Source organism: Cervus canadensis, chromosome 24, assembly GCF_019320065.1.
Source record: "Cervus canadensis isolate Bull #8, Minnesota chromosome 24, ASM1932006v1, whole genome shotgun sequence".
NCBI lineage: Eukaryota > Metazoa > Chordata > Mammalia > Artiodactyla > Cervidae > Cervus > Cervus canadensis.
In genome coordinates, this window is record NC_057409.1 from 10,114,484 (window position 1) to 10,135,960 (window position 21,477).

The 21,477-nt window shown below is 53.3% G+C and overlaps 1 protein-coding gene across 9 annotated transcripts; it reads right to left on the reverse strand.

Annotated features, from left to right (window-relative positions):
* Positions 1 to 306: 306 nt before the first annotated feature.
* FGR (FGR proto-oncogene, Src family tyrosine kinase) lies at positions 307 to 20,744 on the reverse strand. Of its 9 annotated transcripts, none has more exons than XM_043446108.1 (13): positions 20,523 to 20,744; positions 13,060 to 13,122; positions 11,874 to 12,103; positions 11,297 to 11,399; positions 10,428 to 10,526; positions 6,782 to 6,885; positions 6,176 to 6,325; positions 5,343 to 5,498; positions 5,035 to 5,214; positions 4,191 to 4,267; positions 3,800 to 3,953; positions 2,893 to 3,024; positions 307 to 2,786 (listed from the first exon to the last, which is right to left on the reverse strand). In XM_043446108.1, the coding sequence occupies exons 3-13, from the start codon at positions 12,091 to 12,093 to the stop codon at positions 2,578 to 2,580; spliced, it is 1,584 nt and encodes a 527-aa protein (XP_043302043.1). In that variant the 5' UTR covers positions 12,094 to 12,103; positions 13,060 to 13,122; positions 20,523 to 20,744; the 3' UTR covers positions 307 to 2,577. The 9 variants fall into 9 exon arrangements, with proteins under 9 accessions (XP_043302043.1, XP_043302040.1, XP_043302042.1 ...); XM_043446105.1 differs by having other exon boundaries at positions 11,874 to 12,106; XM_043446107.1 differs by lacking the exon at positions 20,523 to 20,744 and adding an exon at positions 19,967 to 20,024 and having other exon boundaries at positions 11,874 to 12,106.
* Positions 20,745 to 21,477: the final 733 nt, after the last annotated feature.

The window sequence follows — 21,477 nt, forward strand, 5'->3', positions numbered from 1 at the left end:
TCTAAACTAAACGGATATCCAGGTACCAGGCAGAGCCCCTTGGGGGCAGACAGGAATATTCTGGTCCCAAAAAAAGACTCTAGAGACTAAGAACACTGATTTTGGAGTCAGAGGACTTGGTTCAAACCCCTGCTCTGCCATTTATGTCCTAGAATCTACTTCACTGTGCCTCAGTTTTCTTATTGGCAAAATTAAGATATAATAGCTATTTCCTCATAAGACTTTCCAAGGATTAAATGGCAGCATGCGTGTATAGGATGCCTCACATAGAGTGAATGATCTATAAGTGGTAGTGACAAAGACAACTAACATGTGTTGTGCATTTTATTGCCATTTCACAGAAGAAGAAATTGAGGCTTGGCGCGATTAATAGCTTGTACAACATGACACAATTAGCAAGTGGTAGAGGTAAGATTCACAACATCACACGACAGTTCCAGAGCCGTGCTCATTGTTTGCTTACTCCATGGCAAGTGGAGACACTGGGCCTCTGATTTAAACATCAGGTTCTTGTGAGTTTGGTTGGCCAGAGACCATGGCCTACTGGAAGCACTGGCCCTGAGACTTGGAGTCTGCAAAGCGAAGGCTCCCAACGCTGCGGCCACTTCTCCAAGCAGCCATTTGGCTTCTCTGCATCTTATTGCTCCAGTTCAGCCATCCCTAGCGGAGGGCTGAGCACAGGGAATGCTCCATCTGCACTGGCCACCTCATCCTGTTTCCTTTAGGTCGCTCAACTTGGGGAGTTTCCAGGGAATCCTTCTACCAATATTTAGAGACAGAAGCATCCCCTAAACATCCACTGGGGCAGACAGGATCCTTTCCCAAAACCCAGAGGTAGCAAGGTCTGGTAGACAGATCATGGGCCTTGGTTCAGATCCCAGCTCTGTCTCATATATGTGTGTGACCTTGGTACATCAGGTAATCCCTCGGCCTTAGTTTCCTTGCCTGTAAATCGGGGGCTGATCATAGAACCAGATTCAGGACTCGATTAAACAAAAAGATGACCGTAAACACATCTGGCATTCAGCTGACATCTAATAAATGAGTTATTATTATTACTATTTCTCCCGGGCCTGACTGTGAACTCCTCCAGGACAGGGACAGGTCTTGTTCAGGTCTGTGTTCCCAGGCTCCTGCCTAGCAAAGGGCCCTTCACAGAGCCAATACTTAGTCATTGTTTGCCAAGCATAGCCTTGATTCCCAGTTCCCAGACTCTTTCCCCTGGCTATTCCCTTAGTGAGTTAAGGGTCAACAACTTCTTGATGGGAGAGGTGGGAATCCTTATTCCCTGTTCTTGTTTCCACCCAGAGTCACATCAGCTGCAGGAGTTTCTCAAAGGGGGACCCAAGGGGTAGAACAAGTCTTCACTGCACAGGTACATGTCAGGATGTTAAGTACCCCACTCCCTGTCCATTACATGCCAGCAGGAGCCCCTCCCCTCTCTGCCATCACTGTGACTAACAGAACTGCCTCCAAACCTCTCCAAAAGCCCCCTGGGGGCAGAGTTGCCCCAAGTGAAATCCAAGGAGCTAGACTCTCAGGCTTCTGCCCACCCAGCCCTACCTCTGTCCCTTCTGGGGAGCTGCAGAGGATTCACTGTGGTCCTCCCCCTGCCTCAGTGGAGGAGGCCTGAGGTTCTGCTGAGGTGCCTGTGATGAACAGTAAATCTGTTGAAATCAAGTAAAGACTTAGTGAAACCACTGCATGCAGACTGAAAGCCATATCAGTAATGAAGGAGATATTTTGATCTCCAGTTACTTGATTCTATATCCATCTCTCAGCTCATCCTAAGCTCATATGAGGATGAGATTCAGGACTTTGGGGTGTCCTAGAACACACCTTGGGTGCCCTGTGATTAGCAGGCATTAGGGCTCTCTCTAACCTCCTCCTCCTCCCAGCAGCCAAAGCAGGCCCACTCACCTCCCACTGACCACCGTCCCTCCCACAGAAAGAAATTTTCATGGCTCAAGGATTCATATGGTCACTCTTCTTATTTACAAAATCAGTAAACACAGACATGATTCAGAGAGGTGATGAGCCCTCAGCAACCCTCTCCTTCACCCTGGCTTGGACCCCAGTCATGGACAACAGCATCCACCCAGCAGGAAAGGGATCTGACAGAAATTTTTCCTGTGTTTGTAACTTACAGACATGAGGGAACTGAGTAGGAGGTGAATTCTGGGGGTCTGGACCAGGGTGGGTTGACAGGCAGGAAAGCATGGACAGGAGGTAAGTGAGGGAAAGGATATACAATTTTATAAATAACTAGAAAAAAATCTCAGCATTTCTTTTTTGGGGGGAAGGGGCACAGGCAGGAAGACTAGAGGCATGTAGGGGCTTAAGTGGGAAGAGGAGAGATAGAGCTTGGGGCCAGAGAGGATGAGGGATGATCTCTGAGCCTCGATTTGCCCCATTTTTAAAATGAACAGGTTGCCCTAGATGAACCTAAAGCAACTTGCTTACTCTGACATGCTAGGACTCTATAGGGTTCTAGGCCTGGGGGTTTTGGGACCAGAGCCCTAGGAATAGGAAGGGGTTGGCAGGCACCCCCAGAGAGGTGGTTGATGCCCAATCAGGCTATGTCTCATCCCCAGGCTGGTACTGGGGTTCTGTGGAGGTGAAATAGTCCTCAAGGAAGGACTGAAGGTACTCGAAGGTGGGTCTCTCCTCTGGGTCCAGACGCCAGGTTTGTTCCATGACTTCATACAGGGATGCTGGGCAGCCTGGGGGGCACGGCATGTGGTAGCCATGCTCCACTTGTTCCAACACTTCGCGGTTATTCATGCCTGGAAGGTAGGGCTCTGTCAGTCAGAGGGCCTAGCCCTCTGAAGAGGCAGCTAGGAAGAAGCTCTTCCCATGACCACCTTTCCACCTCCCCATCCCCCAGCAAACCTGGGTAGGGGACTCGGCCCTTGGTGATGAGTTCAGTGAGCAGGATCCCAAAGGACCACACATCTGACTTGATAGTGAATCTGCAAAAGAGGGCAGCCTCTGGGGCTGTCCACTTGATGGGGAACTTGGTCCCTGGAGAGGTTGAGAGAGAAGGGAAAGTTAGTGAAGAAATCCCTGGGAATAGCTGGATTAAAAGAATGGCATCTTTAGGAATGGGAACCCTAAGCACAGAAGTTTCTGGGCATAACAGGAAAGACCTGGTATCTAGCCAGAACTTGCTAAGGGTCTAGTATAGTGCTGGGCACTTTGCAAACATTGTAATAATTCTCATCATAATTATAGCTAACACTCGTATAGCCTCGACCATGTGCCAGGCACTGTTTTAAGCAATTTACGTGCATTAACTCATTTTAACCTTCAGGAAAACCCTGTGAGTTTTATTACTATTTTTTTTTTTTACTAGTATTATCCCGATTGTACAGAAGAGGAAAAGGTAGCACTAAGTCGTTAATAACTTGCCCAAATCATACAGCTTCCAAGTGGCTAGGATTCAGACCTAGGCATTCTGGCTACAGCGTTTTTGCTATTACACTCTGTGGTCTTTCACTTGAGATTTATAGATGTGCCTGGCACATAGGAAGTGCTTGATAAATATCTGTTGTCTGAGTATTTTCATTGGGATTATTCACTGAGAATTCCATTGTGAGAAAAGACAGTTCCCAGAGAGGTTAAGTGACTTGCCCAAGGCCACATGGCTGGTAAATGGAGGAACTGGGTTTGAACCCAGAGTTGCCTTTTACATTATATCGGAGTTGGAGTGTCCGGGATGGTCTGGGAGGAGGCGGGGCCCCAGGGCAGCCCCTTGGTGCACTGGGGAGCTCTTGGAAGGAGGGGTGAGGCAGGGCACCTTGCTGGGGGTTGTACTCGTCATCCTCGATGAGACGGGCCAGCCCGAAGTCAGCAATCTTGCACACCAGCCGCTCCCCGACGAGGATGTTGGCTGCTCTGAGGTCACGGTGGATATAGTTCATGCGCTCCATGTAGGCCATGCCCTCAGCAACCTGGGGGCGAAGGAATAGAGAGATGAGGACACCATATTTGTGTAAGCGATCATTTGAAAAAATCCCATTTTTCAGACTGGGACCCAAAGAGAGAGGCAGGGTCCTGCCTCAGGTCGCACAGATGGTCCAGGCATTGGGGCTGCACTTCCAGGAGCAGGCTAGGTGCTGGAGGACCCAGGGGTTTGTGGAAGATAATAGGAGGGGCTCTGAGAGATAAAGGCGGCTGTCCCAGTTTACCTGTGCTGCCATGTCCACCAAATGGGGCAGCTTCAAAGCATGACCCTCCCGGTCCTTGAGGAACTCCAGCAAGCTACCTGGGGAGAAGAACTCAGAAAATCAGCAGCAAGAAGGAGAGGGTGGGATGATTTGAGAGACTAGTATCCAAACATGTGCATTACCATATGCAAAAGAGATAACCAGTTTGATGTAGGAAGCAGGGCACCCAAACCTGGTGCTCTGTGAGGACCTGAAGGGATACGGATAGGCAGGGAGGTGGGAGGGACCTTCAGGGTGGAGGGGACACATGCATCCCTATGGCCGATTCATACTGATGCATGGCAAAAGCCATCGCAGTATTGTAAAGTAATTATCCTCCAATTAAAATGAATTAATTAAAAAGAAAGAAAGAAAGAAAAGCAGCAGTTAAGACCCTACTCCCAGCCTAGGGCCTGCCTTCTCTCGCTTGGTCCCGCCCCCTGCTCCCAGGTCTCCCACCCTAGATCTGCGTCCCCCCAACCCCACACACACACACCCACTCGGGATCCCGCCAGGTGCCTCAACCCCTCAAGGATTTCGCCCGGACCCTACTCCCACCGACAACCCTATTCTGCCCACATGTCTTGGACGGCCCCCACGAGGCTCCGCCCCCGGGCACAGACCCCGCCCAGTCTACCTTGGCCCCGCCCAAACTCCCGGTGTTTTTTTTCTCATTCTGGGGCCCCTCACTCGGTCTCTGCCCAGCGTTCCTCGTCCCTTCACAAATCGCCACCCCGGTTCCTCCCCCAGATAAACCCACCTTACACTGGGAATCCCCCCGCAAACCCCGCCTTCCCAGGCCCCGCGTGCTGACCCCGCCCCTCACCGTGGCACATGAACTCGGTCACGATGTAGATGGGCTCCTCGGACACCACCGCGTACAGCTGCACCAGCTTGTCGTGGCGCAGCAGCTTCATGATCTGCGCCTCCGCCAGGAAGGCCTTCGGGGACATGGTGCCCGGCTTCAGCGTCTTCACCGCCACCTTGGTGCTGCCGTTCCACGTGCCTGTTGGGTGGAAAGGTTTGTCTGGACCAGCTCCCTGCCGCCCCCAGACCTCGCCCCGGGCTCGGCCTGGATCCCCCACACCACCACTCCCACCCACACCCCCTCCCCCGCTCTCGGGACCTCCGTACCCAGCCACACATCCCCGAAGCAGCCGGTGCCCAGTCGGCGCTCCAGCGTGATGGAGCTGCGGCTGATTTCCCAGGCGTCCTTGGCCAGGCCCAGCGTCTGCGGCTTCATGGTGGTGCAGGCCGCAGTGAGCAGATGGCACAACCCATCGTTCACCTCTGGGCAGCGGGGCATTGGGAAGTTGAAGGTCAAAGGCGGCCAGGATGCTCCACACATTCCTCATTCCAACCCCAGCCTCCAAGACCAGTTATAAGTCACTAGAGCACAGCTGAGGGTTACAGGCCAGGGCAGAAGGCAACCCAGCCCACTGAGTAGGTGAACATGTTGGTGCCCAGGGAAGGCACCCGAGGGAGAGATGATTCCTGTAAGGATTGATGGCCTTCCCTTAAGAGGTGGCCTCCAGCTGGGCCTCCAAGGATAAGATGGGATTCTGACAGGAGGAAATGGACTTGGGAATTCCAGACAAAGGTGTGGACACGAAGCCTTTGCCCTTCCACAGACCTATGCTTGGCCTAACCAACCAAAGCAAAAACTGGGATTGGATGCTAAACTTCTCCTCCACCCTAGAGCCCATCCTCCAAGTCAGGTCCATTCAGTCTCCTACTCAGCTCAGACATTAGGCGGGGGCGCTCTCCGGCCATGCAGAGCTTCACGCCTCAGTTTCCTCTGGAAACTTACAGAGCAGGATCCTGGGCCAGGCGTCCAGACCACTTGGGTTTTAGTTCCGGTCCGGGCACAACTGTTTTGGGAGCCCCTTCCCTTCCCTGGGCACCTCAGTCGCAGCCGATTGGTTCAGGAATCTCAAACGCACGCCAGCCTGAAGGGCTGTCCTCACCAAGGTAGTGCTGCACCAGCTCCTGCACAGAATCAAACTGGGCCCTCGTGGTGATGTAGTAGCCCCCGGTGTCCAGCTTCCGGATCTTGTAATGCTTCACGTGATCGCCTCTGGCCTGGTCCCAATCCCGGATGGACAGGGAGTAGGCGCCTGTGGGCAAGGATCACCTTTGGGTCTGCTTTCCTCCTTACCACCCCTAGTCTGGGAGCCTGGGGAAGCCCAAAAGGCTGGGGACTCTGAAGTTGGATGGCCACACCCCTTGAACCCAGTCCCCGTCTTAGCTCAGCCCCTCCAACCCTGTCCCAGTCTTGGCCCTGACGCAAGCCCCACCCCACTGCTCCTGAAAGTGAAGTGAAAGTGAAAGTCGCTCAGTCGTGTCTGACTCTTTGCGACCCCGTGGACTATACAGGAATTCTCCAGGCCAGAATACCGGAGAGGGTAGCCTTTCCCTTCTCCAGGGGATCTTCCCAACCCAGGGGTCGAACCCAGGTCTCCCGCATTGCAGGCAGATTCTTTACCAGTTGAGCCACAAGGGAAGCCCATTGCTCCTAGCCCCACCCAAACGGCTAGCCTGCCCCCATTGGGTGGGCAGTGCAGAACCCTCACCTTTGGTGGTCTCGCTCTCTCTAATGAGAAAGGCCCCTCGGGAGTTCCCTGGGGAGAGTAGCTGCCTCTCAGCATCCTTCCTCCCGATCTTTCCGAAGTACCACCTGTTGGGAAAGGCCATCGAGAGTCAGATACACCTGGCTCAACCCCCAACTGAGCCTCCCAGGAGAAGTCACCTCACTAGCCAAGATTTGATTTCCTCACCCATGAAATGGGGATCACACACCTGCTTTGCAGCCTGACAAGGAGGATCACAGAGCAGAGATGTAGAGAATGCCTGGCACACAGAAGTTACCCAATGAAGCTTAGGCTTCTCCTCTTCACTCTCCGGGTTTCCCTCTTAGTTATTTATTTATTTGGCTGCAAGGGATCTTCCTTTCACTGTGAAGGCTTCTCCCTAGTTGGGGCTCACACAATCTAGAGGGCGGGCTCAGTAGTTGTGTGCCAGGGCTTAGTTGCCCCCACAGCACGTGGGATCTCAGCTCCAGGACCAGGGGTCGAATCCCTGTCCCCTGCATTGGAAGGTGGATTCTTAATCACTGGACCACTAGGGAAATCTCCTCTCTGAGTGTCTCCTGAATTAAAATTGCCAGACGTCATCAGGGGGTCACTACAGTTCCTTCCATAGGCTCATTTACAGATGAGGAACTTGAGGTTCAGAGAGGAGAACTGACCTGCCCACAAGGCTAGCTGATGAGCTCTATCTAAAACCTTTGCCTCCCACCCTACTTCTTTTCCCAACATCACACGCAGTCACTCTGGTTCCTCTCTCCACATGCCCCTCAAACCCTTTCCTCATTTGGCGTCCAGGACAACACTCTTTTCTTCTACTCTTCCTTTCTTTTTTTACCCCCTTGGCCATAGAGCATGACTTGCGGGATCTTAGTTCCCTGCCCCAGGGATTGAACCCAGGCCAAGGCAGTAGTTAGGATGCTGAGTCCTAACTACTGGACCACCAGGGAAGTCCCCTTCTCCCTCTTTTGAACTGCTCCTGCCCAGTTCTGACTGCTGCTTTTCCTCCACTTTCTAAAGTCTGGATGTTGTTCTAAGTCTCAACTTCAACTGAGACCTCAAGCATTCCTGTTATCTCTTGGATATACCTCCTGGGACTGAACTGTAGCCTTGAGCCAATGGTGAGAGTACAATGGGAGGAGAGCCAAAGTGACCATAGGTGCCACAGAAGACTCAGGTGTCATTTGATCACTAAATTGGCTTATGATCATTTTGGGCTGAATTAAAAGGAGCACAGTTTTCAAATTAAGGGAGGTGGCAGTCTCAGTGAACTCTGGGACTGTCAAGCCATGCCTGGTTACTAAGCACAGTCTGGGGAACAAGGAAAGGTATTGGCGAGTAGTGTCCAGGCAGGCAGGCAGGGTGGGGAAAGGAGAAGCTGTGTAGACAGATCACATTCTCAAGTTTTTTCAATGCTCTGCCCCCTCCTTACACCGGGATCTTAGCTACTTCCTTAATCATTGACACAACAATAACGGCACCTATTCTGTGTCAGGCTCTGCTGTCTTACATGTGTGTATCCATTTCATTCTTATAACAATATTGTGAAATAAGTACTGTTATTAACCCCCATTAGACAGATGAGGAAATTGAAATACCTAGTGGTTAAGCAACTTACCCAGAGCTACACAACTCTTAAGCTCTGCTGCCAGAATAGGAACCCAAGCTGTCTGCTCTCGGGCCTGCGCTCTTAACCACGACAGCGCTCTTAACCACAACGCTGCACGGAGCACCTCTCAGAGCTTCATGACACTGCCTCTGAGATGTAGACCCCCAGACTTCTCACCTGCCTCATCACCTCTCCTCTCCTCCAAGAAGCCTCCTATCACCCTCTCCGGATGAAGGCCTTATGCCATTTGAGCTCTGAAGCCCGTCCACTGGCCTCTGCTCAGGGACACCTCTCCCCCAGCGACCAGCCCCCATCTGCCTCCTCTCCATCCCACCAGCCCCTACATGTGGCCACACTTCTTCTTTCCCCAAAGGAAACCATTCTAAGCTCTATCTTACCACCAACGTTCTGCTGTATCTCTCACCTTCCTTCACTTGAAAAAGCCCTTCACACTTGGGTCTCTGCTTCCTCACCTCCCACTCCCTCCCAGGCTCTGCTGTCTGGCCTCCACCCTGACTTCACGCGGAGGGATGTCTGACCAAGGTCAACCCTGTTGCCAAATCCAGTGGCAGCTTCTGACATTCCCTCTCTTGTTTCCTGAAACCTCCCCTCTGCCTTCTTGGTTGTTCTGACTTGGCTTGGCCTGGTCTGCCAATAGCTCCCTCTCCCTCATGTCCAGCTTTTTCCAGAGTTGGGTCCTAGGACCAGTCTCTTTCATTTTCTTCCTTCACTCCTCTGTGCAGCTCTGATGATTCTTTCCACTCTGAAGAGTCCTGAATTTCCACCCCAGCCCAGGCGTGACCTCTGCAAGAGCCACAGCCAACAAACTAAGGAATCTCAGTGATGGTTAGAAAAGGATGCCCCTTCATCTGGGCTAATGCAAGCACATGGCTTAGCATGGGCTGGGCAGTTCTCATACAAAGCATACCCAATCTAACTGCTGACCTAATTGTGAGTGTTCCCCTCCATGAATTCCACCTAACAAGCAAACCCCTCCTCATGTATCTGTACCTGTTCCTGGGTTCCCCACTTTAGCAAACAGCACCCACTTGGCTCCACAAGAAGCCTTTGGGTCACTTTGGATTCCTCTCACTTCCCACAACCCAGCAGCAAATCAGTCACCAAGTCCTCGTGACTCCTACTCTGCGGTCTCTCCAATCTCTACTTTTCCTATATATGGATGTATATGTGAAGCTAAATAAAAAGTGTTTGTGAGCCTCAGTTTCCTCATCCGTAAAATCCATAGAGAATTAAATGAATCAAGGTATATAAAGTACCTGTCACAGTATCTCAATTTCATCAGGGTATTAAAAAATGATATTTCTTTGATTCCTTAACAGAATTAATTCTAAGTAATGTCTCCTTCTATGTGTTTAGCACTTCACAGTTTTTTAAAAAGCTTGTACACTGTTGTTATCGCTGAGAGAATATGTATTTATATATGGCTTCCCTAGTGGTTCAGTTGGGAAAGAATCTGCCTCCAACGCAGGAGATCCAAGTTCAGTCCCTGGGCTGAAGGGAATGGCAACCCACTCCAGTACTCTTGCCTGGAGAATTCCATGGGCAGAGGAGCCAGGCAGGCTACAGTCCATGGGATCGCCAAGAGTTGGACATGACTGTGCGACTAACTTTCACTTTCATATATATATAACGCTTAGCAAATGTAGCCAGACTAGCTGGGTTCAAATACCAGCTCCAGGTACTTACTAGCCATGTGAACTTGGGCAGGATATTTAATTTCTCTCTGCCTCAGTTTCCTCATTTGCAAACCAGTATAGTATTAGTTTCAGACTTTGTTAATACACAGAAAACACTCTGAATAGTGCTCAGAACAAGGTACGTGCTGGATAATATTACCAACTGTTAGTATCATCTCTCTTATCTCCTCGTATCCTCACAATGACCTTACAGGATTATAGATAAGGAGACAGGCTCAGAGTGCAGCTGCAACTTGCTCAAGAGTGGCCTTGAATCTGGACTCCAGAGCCCTGCCCTTAAGGCTGGCGTCCCCCCATCCTTACTCACTCTTCAGCCTGGATGGAGTCCACAGGGGCCACGTAGTTGCTGGGAATGTAGCCAGTGTGTCCGGAGCTAAGGGACCGAGCCTCCCACCAGTCACCCTCGCTGGAGAAACAGAACAGAGGGTTTCGTTGGCAACCTAGCCCCTGGGGCACCGTGGGGCCAGGCAGGGTCACATCAAGGATCAGGCGAACACTGGCCCTGCCAACCTCTCACCCTGAACACACCACCCCCAGGGCTTTTGCCTGTTTTGCCCCCAGCCACTGCAGCTGCCCTGGGAGATTTTTCTCCGCAGAAGGAGTATGTGTGGGGACATCTGGGCCTCCTGGCGTTCTTTTCTGGCACCTCAGCTGGGCTGGGGTTTGGGCAGGCAGTGAACAGCTAACTAGGTCACTTCCCCATTAAAAACCCCTCCAATGGCTACATTTCCTTCTTGATAAAATCCAGACTCCTCAAGATGGCTTAAAAAGCCCTGCGGAATCTGTTCCCACCCAGTCCTCCAGGATCTGTTCTGCACTTCAGACTTTATGATCCTCCTATACTGAACCACTTGGTGGTTTCCAGAAGTCATCATTTAGTTTCATTCTAACTCTCTTCCTTTTTTGTTACCTCTTCTTTCAATGTCTCTTCATTTTTCTAGTCTCAGTTTAGAAATCACCTCCTACAGAAAGCCTGCCCTGATCACTGCTACCCTCGAGGCCCTGGTTGGTAGTCTTTCCGTGCCCATAGTTCCTCAGGCTTCCCCTACATAGTAGCAGTTACCCAGAGATTGTTATTGTCATGTCTCCTTCTCCAGTTAGACTGGCATTTCCTGAGGACAAGGACCAGGTAAGATTCCTCTCTGGGTCCTGAGCTGGGGGGCCCTGATCACTTACGTGTTGTTCAGGATATGGAACTTCTCGCCCTTGGTGAAGGTGAGATCGTCCTCCGTTCGGGCCTCATAGTCATAAAGGGCGATGAACATGGTCACCCCAACCCCTGCAGAGCCAGGGTTACTCATCAGAGGGCCCCCCAGAGGCTGCACCCCCAGAGTCCTGTTCCCCATACAGGCGCTCTGCCTCCCTACTGTGACAGTGCCCTGGAGCTCAAAGGTCTTTGGAATCCAGTGGATTTCTGATTTGGACCTCATGGATTCAGGACACACACCATTGAGCTCATCCCTCCTCCCTTGGGGGCTCCCTGGGAGTCCCTTCTGCTCTCCCCCACCAAGCAGACATCCCACTGGTAACTGTCTTCAGAGACCTTTTGTCAGACGGGGAACAGAGCTCTGTCTGCCCCTCAGATGGGGGTTTCTGAGGGTAGGGCTGGACGCACTCCCTCAGACTGGACGCTAAAAGCAGGGCTGTGTCTCCCAAGTCATCCTGGAGGTTACGAAGGACAAGGCCAAGTCTCTCCTCCCCCGAGGTCCTGCGAGGGTCCAGTCAGTGCCTGCCTCCAGCCCCCTGGACTCACCTGAGATGCCCCGGATGGTGCCCGCATCAAGGAAGGCGGAGCTGGCGGGCTGAGGGGAGAAGCTGTTGTAGTTGGGGATGTGGGGAAAGGAAGATGTAGGCCGGCTCTGAGTAGGGTCGGGGCCATAGCGGTCTGCAGCCCCATAGCTCCTGAAGTCCCCTTCTAGGCTACCATCCTCCTTGGCCCCCGGCTCCAGCTTCTTGCAGAACACACAGCCCATGCCAGGTGCCCTGCTATAGAAGGGGGGCATGCTTCACTCGGGGGTCCCTGTGAAACCTGCCACCCTAGGAACACGTGCACGCACACTGACATACACGCACACAGGCGTGCAGCTGCCTTGCTCAGGCCTGGGGGGAGGGGGTCCTCCCCAAGTGGAGGGATAAAGGGGGGCGGGGTCACCATTCCGTCCACCCCTACAGCTGCTTTAGTGTTTCTGGAGAGTATGTATCTCCTCTACGGGACTGGTTTTCTGTTTCGGGATGTTTCTGTGTTTATTTATATGTTTTTGCCTCCTATTGCTTCAGTGTGTTGGGTTTCTATGACCCCCTCAGAGTGCTTGTGTGTGTATCTTTCTTGTGTCTCTGAGTATTTGTGAGTTTGCTTGTGGGTGCGTGTCTTTGTGTGTGTCTGGGCAGCTCTTTGTGAATGTCTGTGTCTCTGTGTATGTGAGTGTGTGGACGTTCTTGTGTGAAACGACTCTGTGTGCTCATGTCTGTTGGAGTGTGTCCATATGCACACGTTTCTGTGTCAGCATGGGTGTGTGTGTCTGTGTTTGCAGGCGTGTGTGAGTGAGTGCGTCTGTGTGTCATGACCATGCGTGTGGCCCTGTGTGGGAGTACTTGTGCCTGTCTGCGTGTGTGTATCTGTGTGTGCAGGTCTGCATCAGTCCGTGTGGGTATGTGCGTGTCCGTGCGTGTGCGCATGTCTGTGTGTCGATGCGTGTTTGTGTGTGAGTGCGTGTGAGGGCTGTGTGCCTGCACCTGGAGAGTCCCTGCAGAGGGGGATCAAGGCCATTTCCTGTCGTGGGTCCAGCCTCTGGCCTTTCAAGCTGCCTCACTCTGGCTCCCCCATCTGTTACCTAGCAACAGGGCCCTTGTAGGAGGAAGGGGCTGTGAGGAATTGTGGGGCCCAGAGAGGCCACCGCCACCCCATTTCCTGACCCGGGGAGCCCTCAGCCCCCACTCACCCCTCAGGCCCCTACTCCTGCGTCAGTGGGGCTGCGGCATGGTCCTTGGGAGGGGCCGGAGACCTGAGGGCGAGACAGAGGACACGGAAGATGAAGTCCCTGCCAGGCTTCTGGCGGCCAGATGCCCAAGCCCGTCCTCTCCAGGGAAGCCAGGGGCCTGGGCTCTGCCCCGACAGGACTCCTCCTTCCTTTTCGTCCTGGCCTCCATGGCTCATTTAAACATCCACCCTCACACAAGACCCACCACCCACGCCAGCCCTCTCACACTCATCTCCACCTGACACATTAGCACATGAGCAGCAGAGTCACACGCAACACACACACGCACCCCTGCGTGAGCGGGCTCAGCAGCACCACCACACAGCAACACAACTAAGCCACATGAGCCCAAGCCCCGGTGCACGGTAGCGTGCACACATGCACATGCACACAGGTTGCCCGCTCAGGCTAACAGACTCGTACACTCACGTATGCACATCTCTGGGTTAGACCCAGGTCTCTGTCAGCCCTGTTCAGTTCCCCCTAGGCCTCTGATCACTGTCTTCTAAAACCAAGCCCTCCCTCTGGGCTCTGCCTTGGCACCCACCCTGGTCTGGGTAAACCCCAGCAACCCCAGGACTACATTGAGTAGCCGAGGGAAGGAGGACTCCTACCTCCAGAGCTTGTTCCACACCACGGAAAGGCCCAAGTCCGAAGTCAGGACCACCAGGTCTGACTTGGGGTGCCCCCAAGGGAGCCAAGCTTTCCTGGTAGCTGTGTCCTCTGAGTGACAAGGCAGGCAGGTCATTGAGCAAGGGCTCTCCACGCCCTGCCAGAAACTCCGCCATTGCAACACTTAGAGAGGAACTGCCGGGGAAAGGGCTCGACTTCCTCAGATGTGAGCTCCAGGGTGGGGCCAACCCAGTGTGCCTTCGTTTCTCCCAGAGGACCCTCGGGACAGGTGTCCCGCCTTGCCTTTCTTGACTCCGGACTCCTGAGTCTGGTTCCCTTTATGGATATCCCCCCCTCCTCTCTATGGGTCCAGTCCCACCTGTCCAGCCAGCACTACTCACCTCTTCCAGGAAGCCTTCTTGGATCCACCAGATCTAGCTGCTTGGCTGATGGCCCTGTCACATCAGTGCCTTGTGACCCCCGCTCTAGACCCACCAGCCTGTCTCATGCTCCGCTGCAGCCGTTCTCCCGTGTATGTGTAGGGGGTGACACCCATGTGGTGAACTACGAGGCGGGCTGTGGTTTGAGCTCTAAAATAGCCCCTGTTCACCAAGCCATTGCCGAGATCTTCGCCTCAGACCTCAGGACCCCTCCCCTGGGGTGAAGCCACTGTCTGAAGGGCTCCAAGGTGCTACAGGGCTGGTGAGGCTCACAGAGAGTATAGACACAGGGGTGGAGGAGGGGCATCTCCAGCCAAGGGAGGGGATTTCAGGCACTCAGGGGACGGATGGGGGTAAGAGGAAAACACAACCTACAGGGTGAGAATGGAGGTCTTCTCACAGGAAGACACGCACACACCTCAGACGGCACACAGCCGTGCCAACACATTCTCAGACACCCCCGTCACCTCGGCTACACAACAGAGCCTCACATGGAGTCTCTGAGCTCCTCTGTACAGATTCACAGACATAGACATCTAGGAATAGACACACACCTTCAGCCTTCACCCATCTACACACACACACACAGCCTCTCCCATTACAGCCTTCCTCTATGTCAGCCACTGCATTAAACACTTTATACATATTACCTCAGCTTATTCTCACGACAACTCTACAAGGTTAAGTATTATTATTAATGCTAAGGCACCCAAGGCACAGAGTGGTTTAGAAACTTGCTCAAGGCCACACAGATGAGGTATCCTGGCGTTTGGTTCCAGGATCTGAACCACTTCTCTCCATTGCCTGGTCACAGACACAGAGGATTCCAGCCATTCCTTCAAGCACACACAGGTATAATGAGCCTCCACCAGGAAACCCAGAGATATATGCAGTCTTCCTCTCCCCCAGTCACAGACCCACACAGAGCTCCTCTCAATACGAGTTTCAAACTTACACGATCTCTTGAGTCCCCACTTAGACATGATGCCGCCACTGCCAACAATACACAGGTATATGTTACCCCCATCTTTAAAAATCAGCCTAAGAGGATCCCTGAATTCTGCAAACCTGGAATGGGGAGGGGGTTCAGAGACCCTCCAAGAAGGAGGCAGAGGGAGAGCCCTGGCAAGGCTGATGGCGTGGGCAGCGGGGGCAGGGGTGAGGGTGTGTTGGTATCGGTTTAGTTCAGTTCAGTCGCTCAGTCGTGTCCGTGCTGGTACACTGACTCTTAAAAGAAACAGGGGAATAAAAAGGCCCAGATTTGTAGCATTTGCTGATTTCCATGGTGTAAATATTCCCACCATGGCCGATTTCAAGTTACCGAAGTGACTTGCTGAATGCTGGGCTGGAAAGAGATTTGCAGAATCAGCTCCCCAGGGCCGGTACTAGGTAGCTGGCTCCAGCACACCACTGCCGGAAAGAAACAAAGAGACAAACAGAGACTGAAATGAGAGGCAGCGAGACAGAGGGGGACAGAGGCTGAGAAACAGAGGGGTAGAGACAGAATGAAAGAGAAAAGAGAAAGGGAACACGGAGGGTCCTCTCTGCTTGGCATCTGCATGAAAACAGCCCCCAGGAATCTTTGTCCTCCTAGCTCTCATCTTAGCTACAAGCTACCAATGCCTAGGAGCATAATTTGACTTCCTAGAAATCTGGGGAAGCGGGTGGGGAGGCGACAACTATTAGTTTTAAAACGCTAATGTATTAAACACCTACTCTGTGCCTGGGGCTTCCCTGGTGGCTCAGACCGTAAATAATCCACCTGAAATTCAGGAGACCTGGGTTCCATCCCTGGGTTGGGAAGATCCCCTGGAGAAGGGAATGGCCACCCACTACAGTATTCTGGCCTGGACAATTCCATGGACAGAGGAGCCTGACAGGCTACAGTCCCTGGGACTGCAAAGAGTCGGACACGACTGAGCGACTTTCACTTCTCTTCACTTCGCTTCACCCTGTGCCTGGCACAATGCCAAGCAAGTCCCATGATTGATCTTATTTAGTGACCCTATGAGGTAGGTTTTATTATTACCCCTATTTTACAGATAAGGAAACCAAGTCACAAAGGTGTTAAATAACTTCCCAAAGACTACCTACACAGCGAATAAGGGGAAGCTAAAACACAACCCCAATCAATTTGGCTCCAACGTCCATCATAAGCACTGCTGTATTTTGAAGTCCTCGTGAAATCAATACAGTATGTACCTTCATGAGCCCTCACAGAGTGCCAAGCCCCGTGCTACACACCCTGAATCCTCATTACAGCCCAGCGCGGGGGAAGTGACCTGCCCAGGGTCTGTCAGCAACCACCAATTTTCAATAGCCCTTAGAATCTGAATCCAGGTCTCTCTTGTCATAGCACCGATATAGTTTGCCTGCTTACAAAGGGAGCGGCTCAGAGACCCGCCACAAGCGTTCTGGTTACTGCAGGGACTTGAGTCTGTTAATAAACAGGCCTCTTGAACATCTGGTTGACAGGAGTTGGCTTCCAAAGTCTGATCTGGGTCAAAATCAGGCTGTGGATGTCAGAGCTGAGGTCCAATCCTGGACCATGGTGTTCCCACCTTCAGCATCTCCCCCTCTGTGTGGCCCTCCCGAGTTTTGGGGCCTTGGTTGAATGACATCAGCCTTCTGAGCCTCTGTTTTTGCATCTCTATCTTCTGTGCAGTTGTTGGGAAGGCTCTTGGCCAGTGTAATTAAGGGAGGCTGAGAACCACAAGCAGCAAAGCTAGAAGGGCCCCCAGGGATGATTTATCAGTCTACCTCTCTCTTGTGTGGAGAGGGGAAGTGAGTTGCTGGAGGTCAAACAGCCAGACCTGGGATTCAAAGCCAGGACTATCAATTCATGTACAGAATTCTGTTTCCAGCTGTGCTCTCCAAAGCCTGAGCAGAGGGGTCATGCTCTCCCTGATTGGTGAATGTCATATTTCCTACCCAGTCCCTGGACAACTGATCATACCACCCCTGCCATATATATGGCTGCTGGCCACAAAGCGGAGAACCTGTCCACCTCCCACCCCTCCTCCCGGACATAGGAGCCCCATATGCACCCATCCTTTCTTGAGGTCTATACTTGCCAACAGCACATCAGGGCTTTGATGTAGACACAGGATGTCCTGTTCCCCCCTGACTTCTGCCAAGTATCTGTGGGATCTGGAGACTGATTTCGGCTCAAATTCTACCCGACTTGAGACATTGGGCAGGTCGCTTCACTTCTCGCTGAGCTGCAGTTTCTTTGCCTAGAAAATAGGAATCTAAATCTCTGCCTCCTGGGGTTGCTCCTGAGCCTCAATTGCGGTCAAGCCCCTAAAAGCACCGGGTGCACTGTAGTTGCTCTGTGAACTTTCACTTCTGATCCCTTCCCTTGAGGAAGCCCCCTCCAAGGCCGAGGGAGGAGACGTGATGGGGCAGAGAAGAAAGAGAAGTGCTCGGGGTGAGGTAGGAGGGCTGAGCTGGCCCAGCCGCCTGGGGGATTTCACCAAAAGGGAACTGGGACTGAACAGGCACAGGAAACCACCATCCAGCAAGAGTTCCGGCTTCTCCTCAGGGCTTCAGGCTGGCCCGGTGGGCAGGCCCAAGTCTCAGGCTCCCTGCAGCCCATCCCTCACCAAGGCCTGGCCCCTCTGATGAAGGCTTCCATTCCTCACTGAGACCTTCCACCCCTCCCTGGTTTTAGTGCCCTTCCCGAGCCTCCATCTCCCTCACTGAGGCCTTCATCTCTCATAGAACCTCCAACCATCTCACATCACTCAGGCCTTATCACCCCCACCCCTAACACCCAGGGGCTAAGAAGACAAAGCCGGCTCTGATTCTATCACTCTGGTAAGGCCAGTGTGTGGGGGTGAGGGAGGGGCCACACTAGCTTTCCCGTCCGCAGGGTCCTCACCGTGTCAGCTGAATTTTCTCCACTTCTTGTTGGTAAAAGTGTTTTCTCATCGGTTGCTGAAAACCTACCCACTAGCCTCTAAAATAGAGATCTTGAGGGACCTGAGATTCTTGGGGGATGGAAAGCCATGAGTTGGTCCAGGGTGAACTGACGGAGTAGGAGTCTGAATTTCACAGCGCGGCCAGACAGGAAGTCCCCTTCCCCAGGTCCGGTCAGAGGCCAGCCTGGGTGACTGTGCAGGAAGGGCCCTGGGTCCTCTTTCCCCTGCCCTGGGGTCCCCCTGCCCATCCTCCCAAGGTCTGGCCACTTCCTTTGCCACATCAGCCCCAGGTGGCTGCAGAGAACACCCAAACACCCACACACATGCTCACACGCTCAAGCTCATTCACTCACAGCCCAAACCATACTCACAAACACTCTCCACCCTCCCTCACAGCTTCACACCCACTGGGAAGCAAGAACCAGCCACACAGCCCAGGAAACCCATATGTTTTTTCACCACTGCCCCCCTGGCTCCCCTCTCCTCTCCAGAGGGCAATGGAATTTGGTCGGGATGAGGAGAGAATGTAGGCTTCAGTTCTGTCTACATCCTTCACCACATCAGGGACAGGATACCCCGGCTTCTGGGTCCCTACTGCTGACCTGTCAGTTATTCACTCCCGAACCTCCATCTTCCCATCTGAGAAGTGGGAACAGAGCCTCGCTCTCCCACCACCACACTCACAGATGGAAGGATGTCAAAAGACTCAGGGATCACTGGTTTCAATAAAACGAAGTTTCAGGTCTTCCCTGGCAGTCCAGAGGTTAAGACTCCACGCTTCCAATGCAGGAGGCATGGGTTCAATCCTTGGTTGGGGAACTAAGATCCCACATGTGGCACAGCATGGCCAAACATTTTTTTTAAAATAAAACAGTTTAAAAAAAGAAAACAAAGTTGCAATAAAATGCATATTCTTGAACTTTGCATTATTTGGAATTGAGAAGAGCAAAACTTGCTGACAAACCAGTGTTTATACCATAAACACACACACACACAAAAAATCACCAAAAAAAAAGAAAAGGCGGGGGGAGGGTCAAGGACAGTCTCAAACTGGCTGACTTTCCCAGTATGGGGCCTCAACAGACCCACAAATATTTATTTTATAAGAAGTCACCTGTGTTTTTGTCCCTGGAGGCCCTGTCAGGCTTTCTGGTCCAGCTCTATGCTTATGAGAAACTGAAGAGGCTACCCCCAGGACACCGGGTGGGGTGGGGGATGGGGGTGGGAGAAACTGCTTACTGCACCCGAGTCCCACGACTGGGGATAAGCTGGGGGGTGGAAGCTGGGTAGGGGCAGGGGTAATTTCCTACATAATGCAAATGAGGAAATTAAGGCCCAGAGAGGGCCCATAATTTGCCTAAAGTCACACAGCAATCAAGGTTCCAGTCTGGCTAAGACCCTGAGACTGCAGATCTCCCGCCGCCCCGATCCCTGAACACTTGCACATCGTCGCCTTACTTCTCTGCCCCACAGCTCGCCCCCAACTAAGGACTCAAAATGGGGGCGGGGGAGGGGCCCACAGAGGGCAGCGCGGGCGTCGAGCCCCGCGGCTGCCCAGCGCAGGGCTCAGTCCCTCCGCCCTCTTGTAACCGTGGAGACAGCCCCTCCCGGCAATCGCGGTCAAAGGCAGGATTTCCGTCGGGGCGGCCAGCAATTCCCGGATCCCGAGAGGAACGTGGACCGAGATCACCGCTGCGGGCGGGGAGGGGGCACCCAGAGAGGCCCATCCCTGCCGAGGGCGGGGACTTCCCCAGGAAACCTGGACCCACGCCTCCTGCGCGTTGCAGGAGTCCCCTCGCCAGCCGGGACCCGCCCACCTGTGCGGGGCTGCAGCGTCTAGGGGGGCGCTTGTGATAGCCTCCCCTCCCCTCCCGGCCGCTGGCTTCACCCCACCTCCGACTTCCGCTGATTTCGGATAGAGAGACTTCCTGGACCCTCGGGATTGCGATCCACATTCCGCGTCCTCCAGCAACGGTTTTCCTTGACTCCTTTCTGGCAGACTCCCTCCCCGCCCACCTAAAAGTCGTTCCTCTCTTCCAGACCCCTCAGGTTCTCCCCAGATTCTCACTTTAAAGGTCCCTTTTAGTTTCTCAACCCAGATCCTTTTGGGGATCCCCCCAGTTTCCCTCTTCCGACTCAGCCCTTTCCCAATTTCGTCTCTGCAGGTTCCCACCAGATCTTTTTTGGGGGGCGGGTCCTTTTAGTCTCCTTTCCCCGCGTTCCCTCAGCCCTCTCCCCAAATTGTATCAGTTTTTCACTCTCCAGGGTCTCTCCGTTTTCCTTCTTATGTCCTTTTCGGGGTGAGGTCCCTTTGGCCTTCTACTCCCTCAGCTCTCCTCCCCAAGTTTAGGGCTTCCTCTCCGCACCCCACGTCCCCCTTTCTTCCTAACCACGAAGGGGTTGGGGGCGGGGCACCGCCGGCCCTTCCAGCTCCCCCGACGGCTCCTACCTGGTCCCAGGCGAAACCGCTTCTGACTGACCCTGAGGCTAGCCGGCCGGGGCTCCCAGCAGCCACGAGTGCCGAAAGGGGTGGGGGCGAGCAAACGGGGGTGCTGCCCGCCTCTGACCGCGGTCCCCCTCTGGTCAGGGAGGAGGAAGCCGCCTCGTCGGACTTCTCTTATTGCAGAGGCGGCGGCGCGCGCGGTGGCGGTGGCGACGGGGAGAATTTGCAGTCACGCCCCAGCCCCAAGCCAGCTGCCCGGCGGCAGCGGGGAGGGGCCCTCACATCCCAGGCCCTCCCGCCCCCGCTTCCCACCTCCCCGGAGTTACCGCTGCTCAGCTTTCCCAGGCCTCTTCCCGCCCACCCTTGACCCCACCCCAGCACCTCTCTGCTGACCTGAACTCTTAGCATAGACTTCCCTGAGACCCCCTTCAAAGTGGCAGGCTCCTCACACCCAGAAGCACCTGCTCATTTAGAATTATTGCATTTGAGGTTAAGAGGGGGCATTTCTCTACCACTGCTCGGCCCTCTGGCCTTTGCAGCTGTGGAGGACCACACGGGGACAGGCCTTAACTCAAATTCTCACAGCCAGTTGACCCAAGGCTGCTATTATCAGGGCCGCTTGGTCTCCAGTCACCATGCTCTGCCATCTTTGGGGAGTGGGCACTGGAGAGGTTTTAGGACAGTGAGGAGCAGCGGAAGACCCTTCTCTGCTTTTCAGAGGAATCAGTCATCCCGCTACACTGAGCAAGCAGGAAGGTGTCAGCCTCCCCCACCCACCTACCTTTTAGAAAAGCGAAGTATAGCAATTTCTATCACAACAGTTCTAGCCTTTCCAACTAGTAGGGTTCGAGGCCCCTCCCCTCAACCTGGGGTTCAATTTCCACCACTGTTACTTCTTCAGCCTTCAACCAGGACCACAAGAATCTCTCTTGCCTGGGGAGGATGAGATGTGTGTGGGAAG

What these genes read in the sequence shown, in the direction of transcription:
- FGR (XM_043446108.1), bottom strand. Translation starts at nt 12,093, where the DNA reads ATGGGCTGTGTGTTCTGCAAGAAGCTGGAGCCGGGGGCCAAGGAGGAT. An exon ending in GCTGGTGCAGCACTACCTTG is followed by an intron (nt 5,499 to 6,175) that starts GTGAGGACAGCC and finishes CCCGCTGCCCAG; the next exon opens with AGGTGAACGATGGGTTGTGC. An exon ending in CGAGTACAACCCCCAGCAAG is followed by an intron (nt 3,025 to 3,799) that starts GTGCCCTGCCTC and finishes CAACCTCTCCAG; the next exon opens with GGACCAAGTTCCCCATCAAG.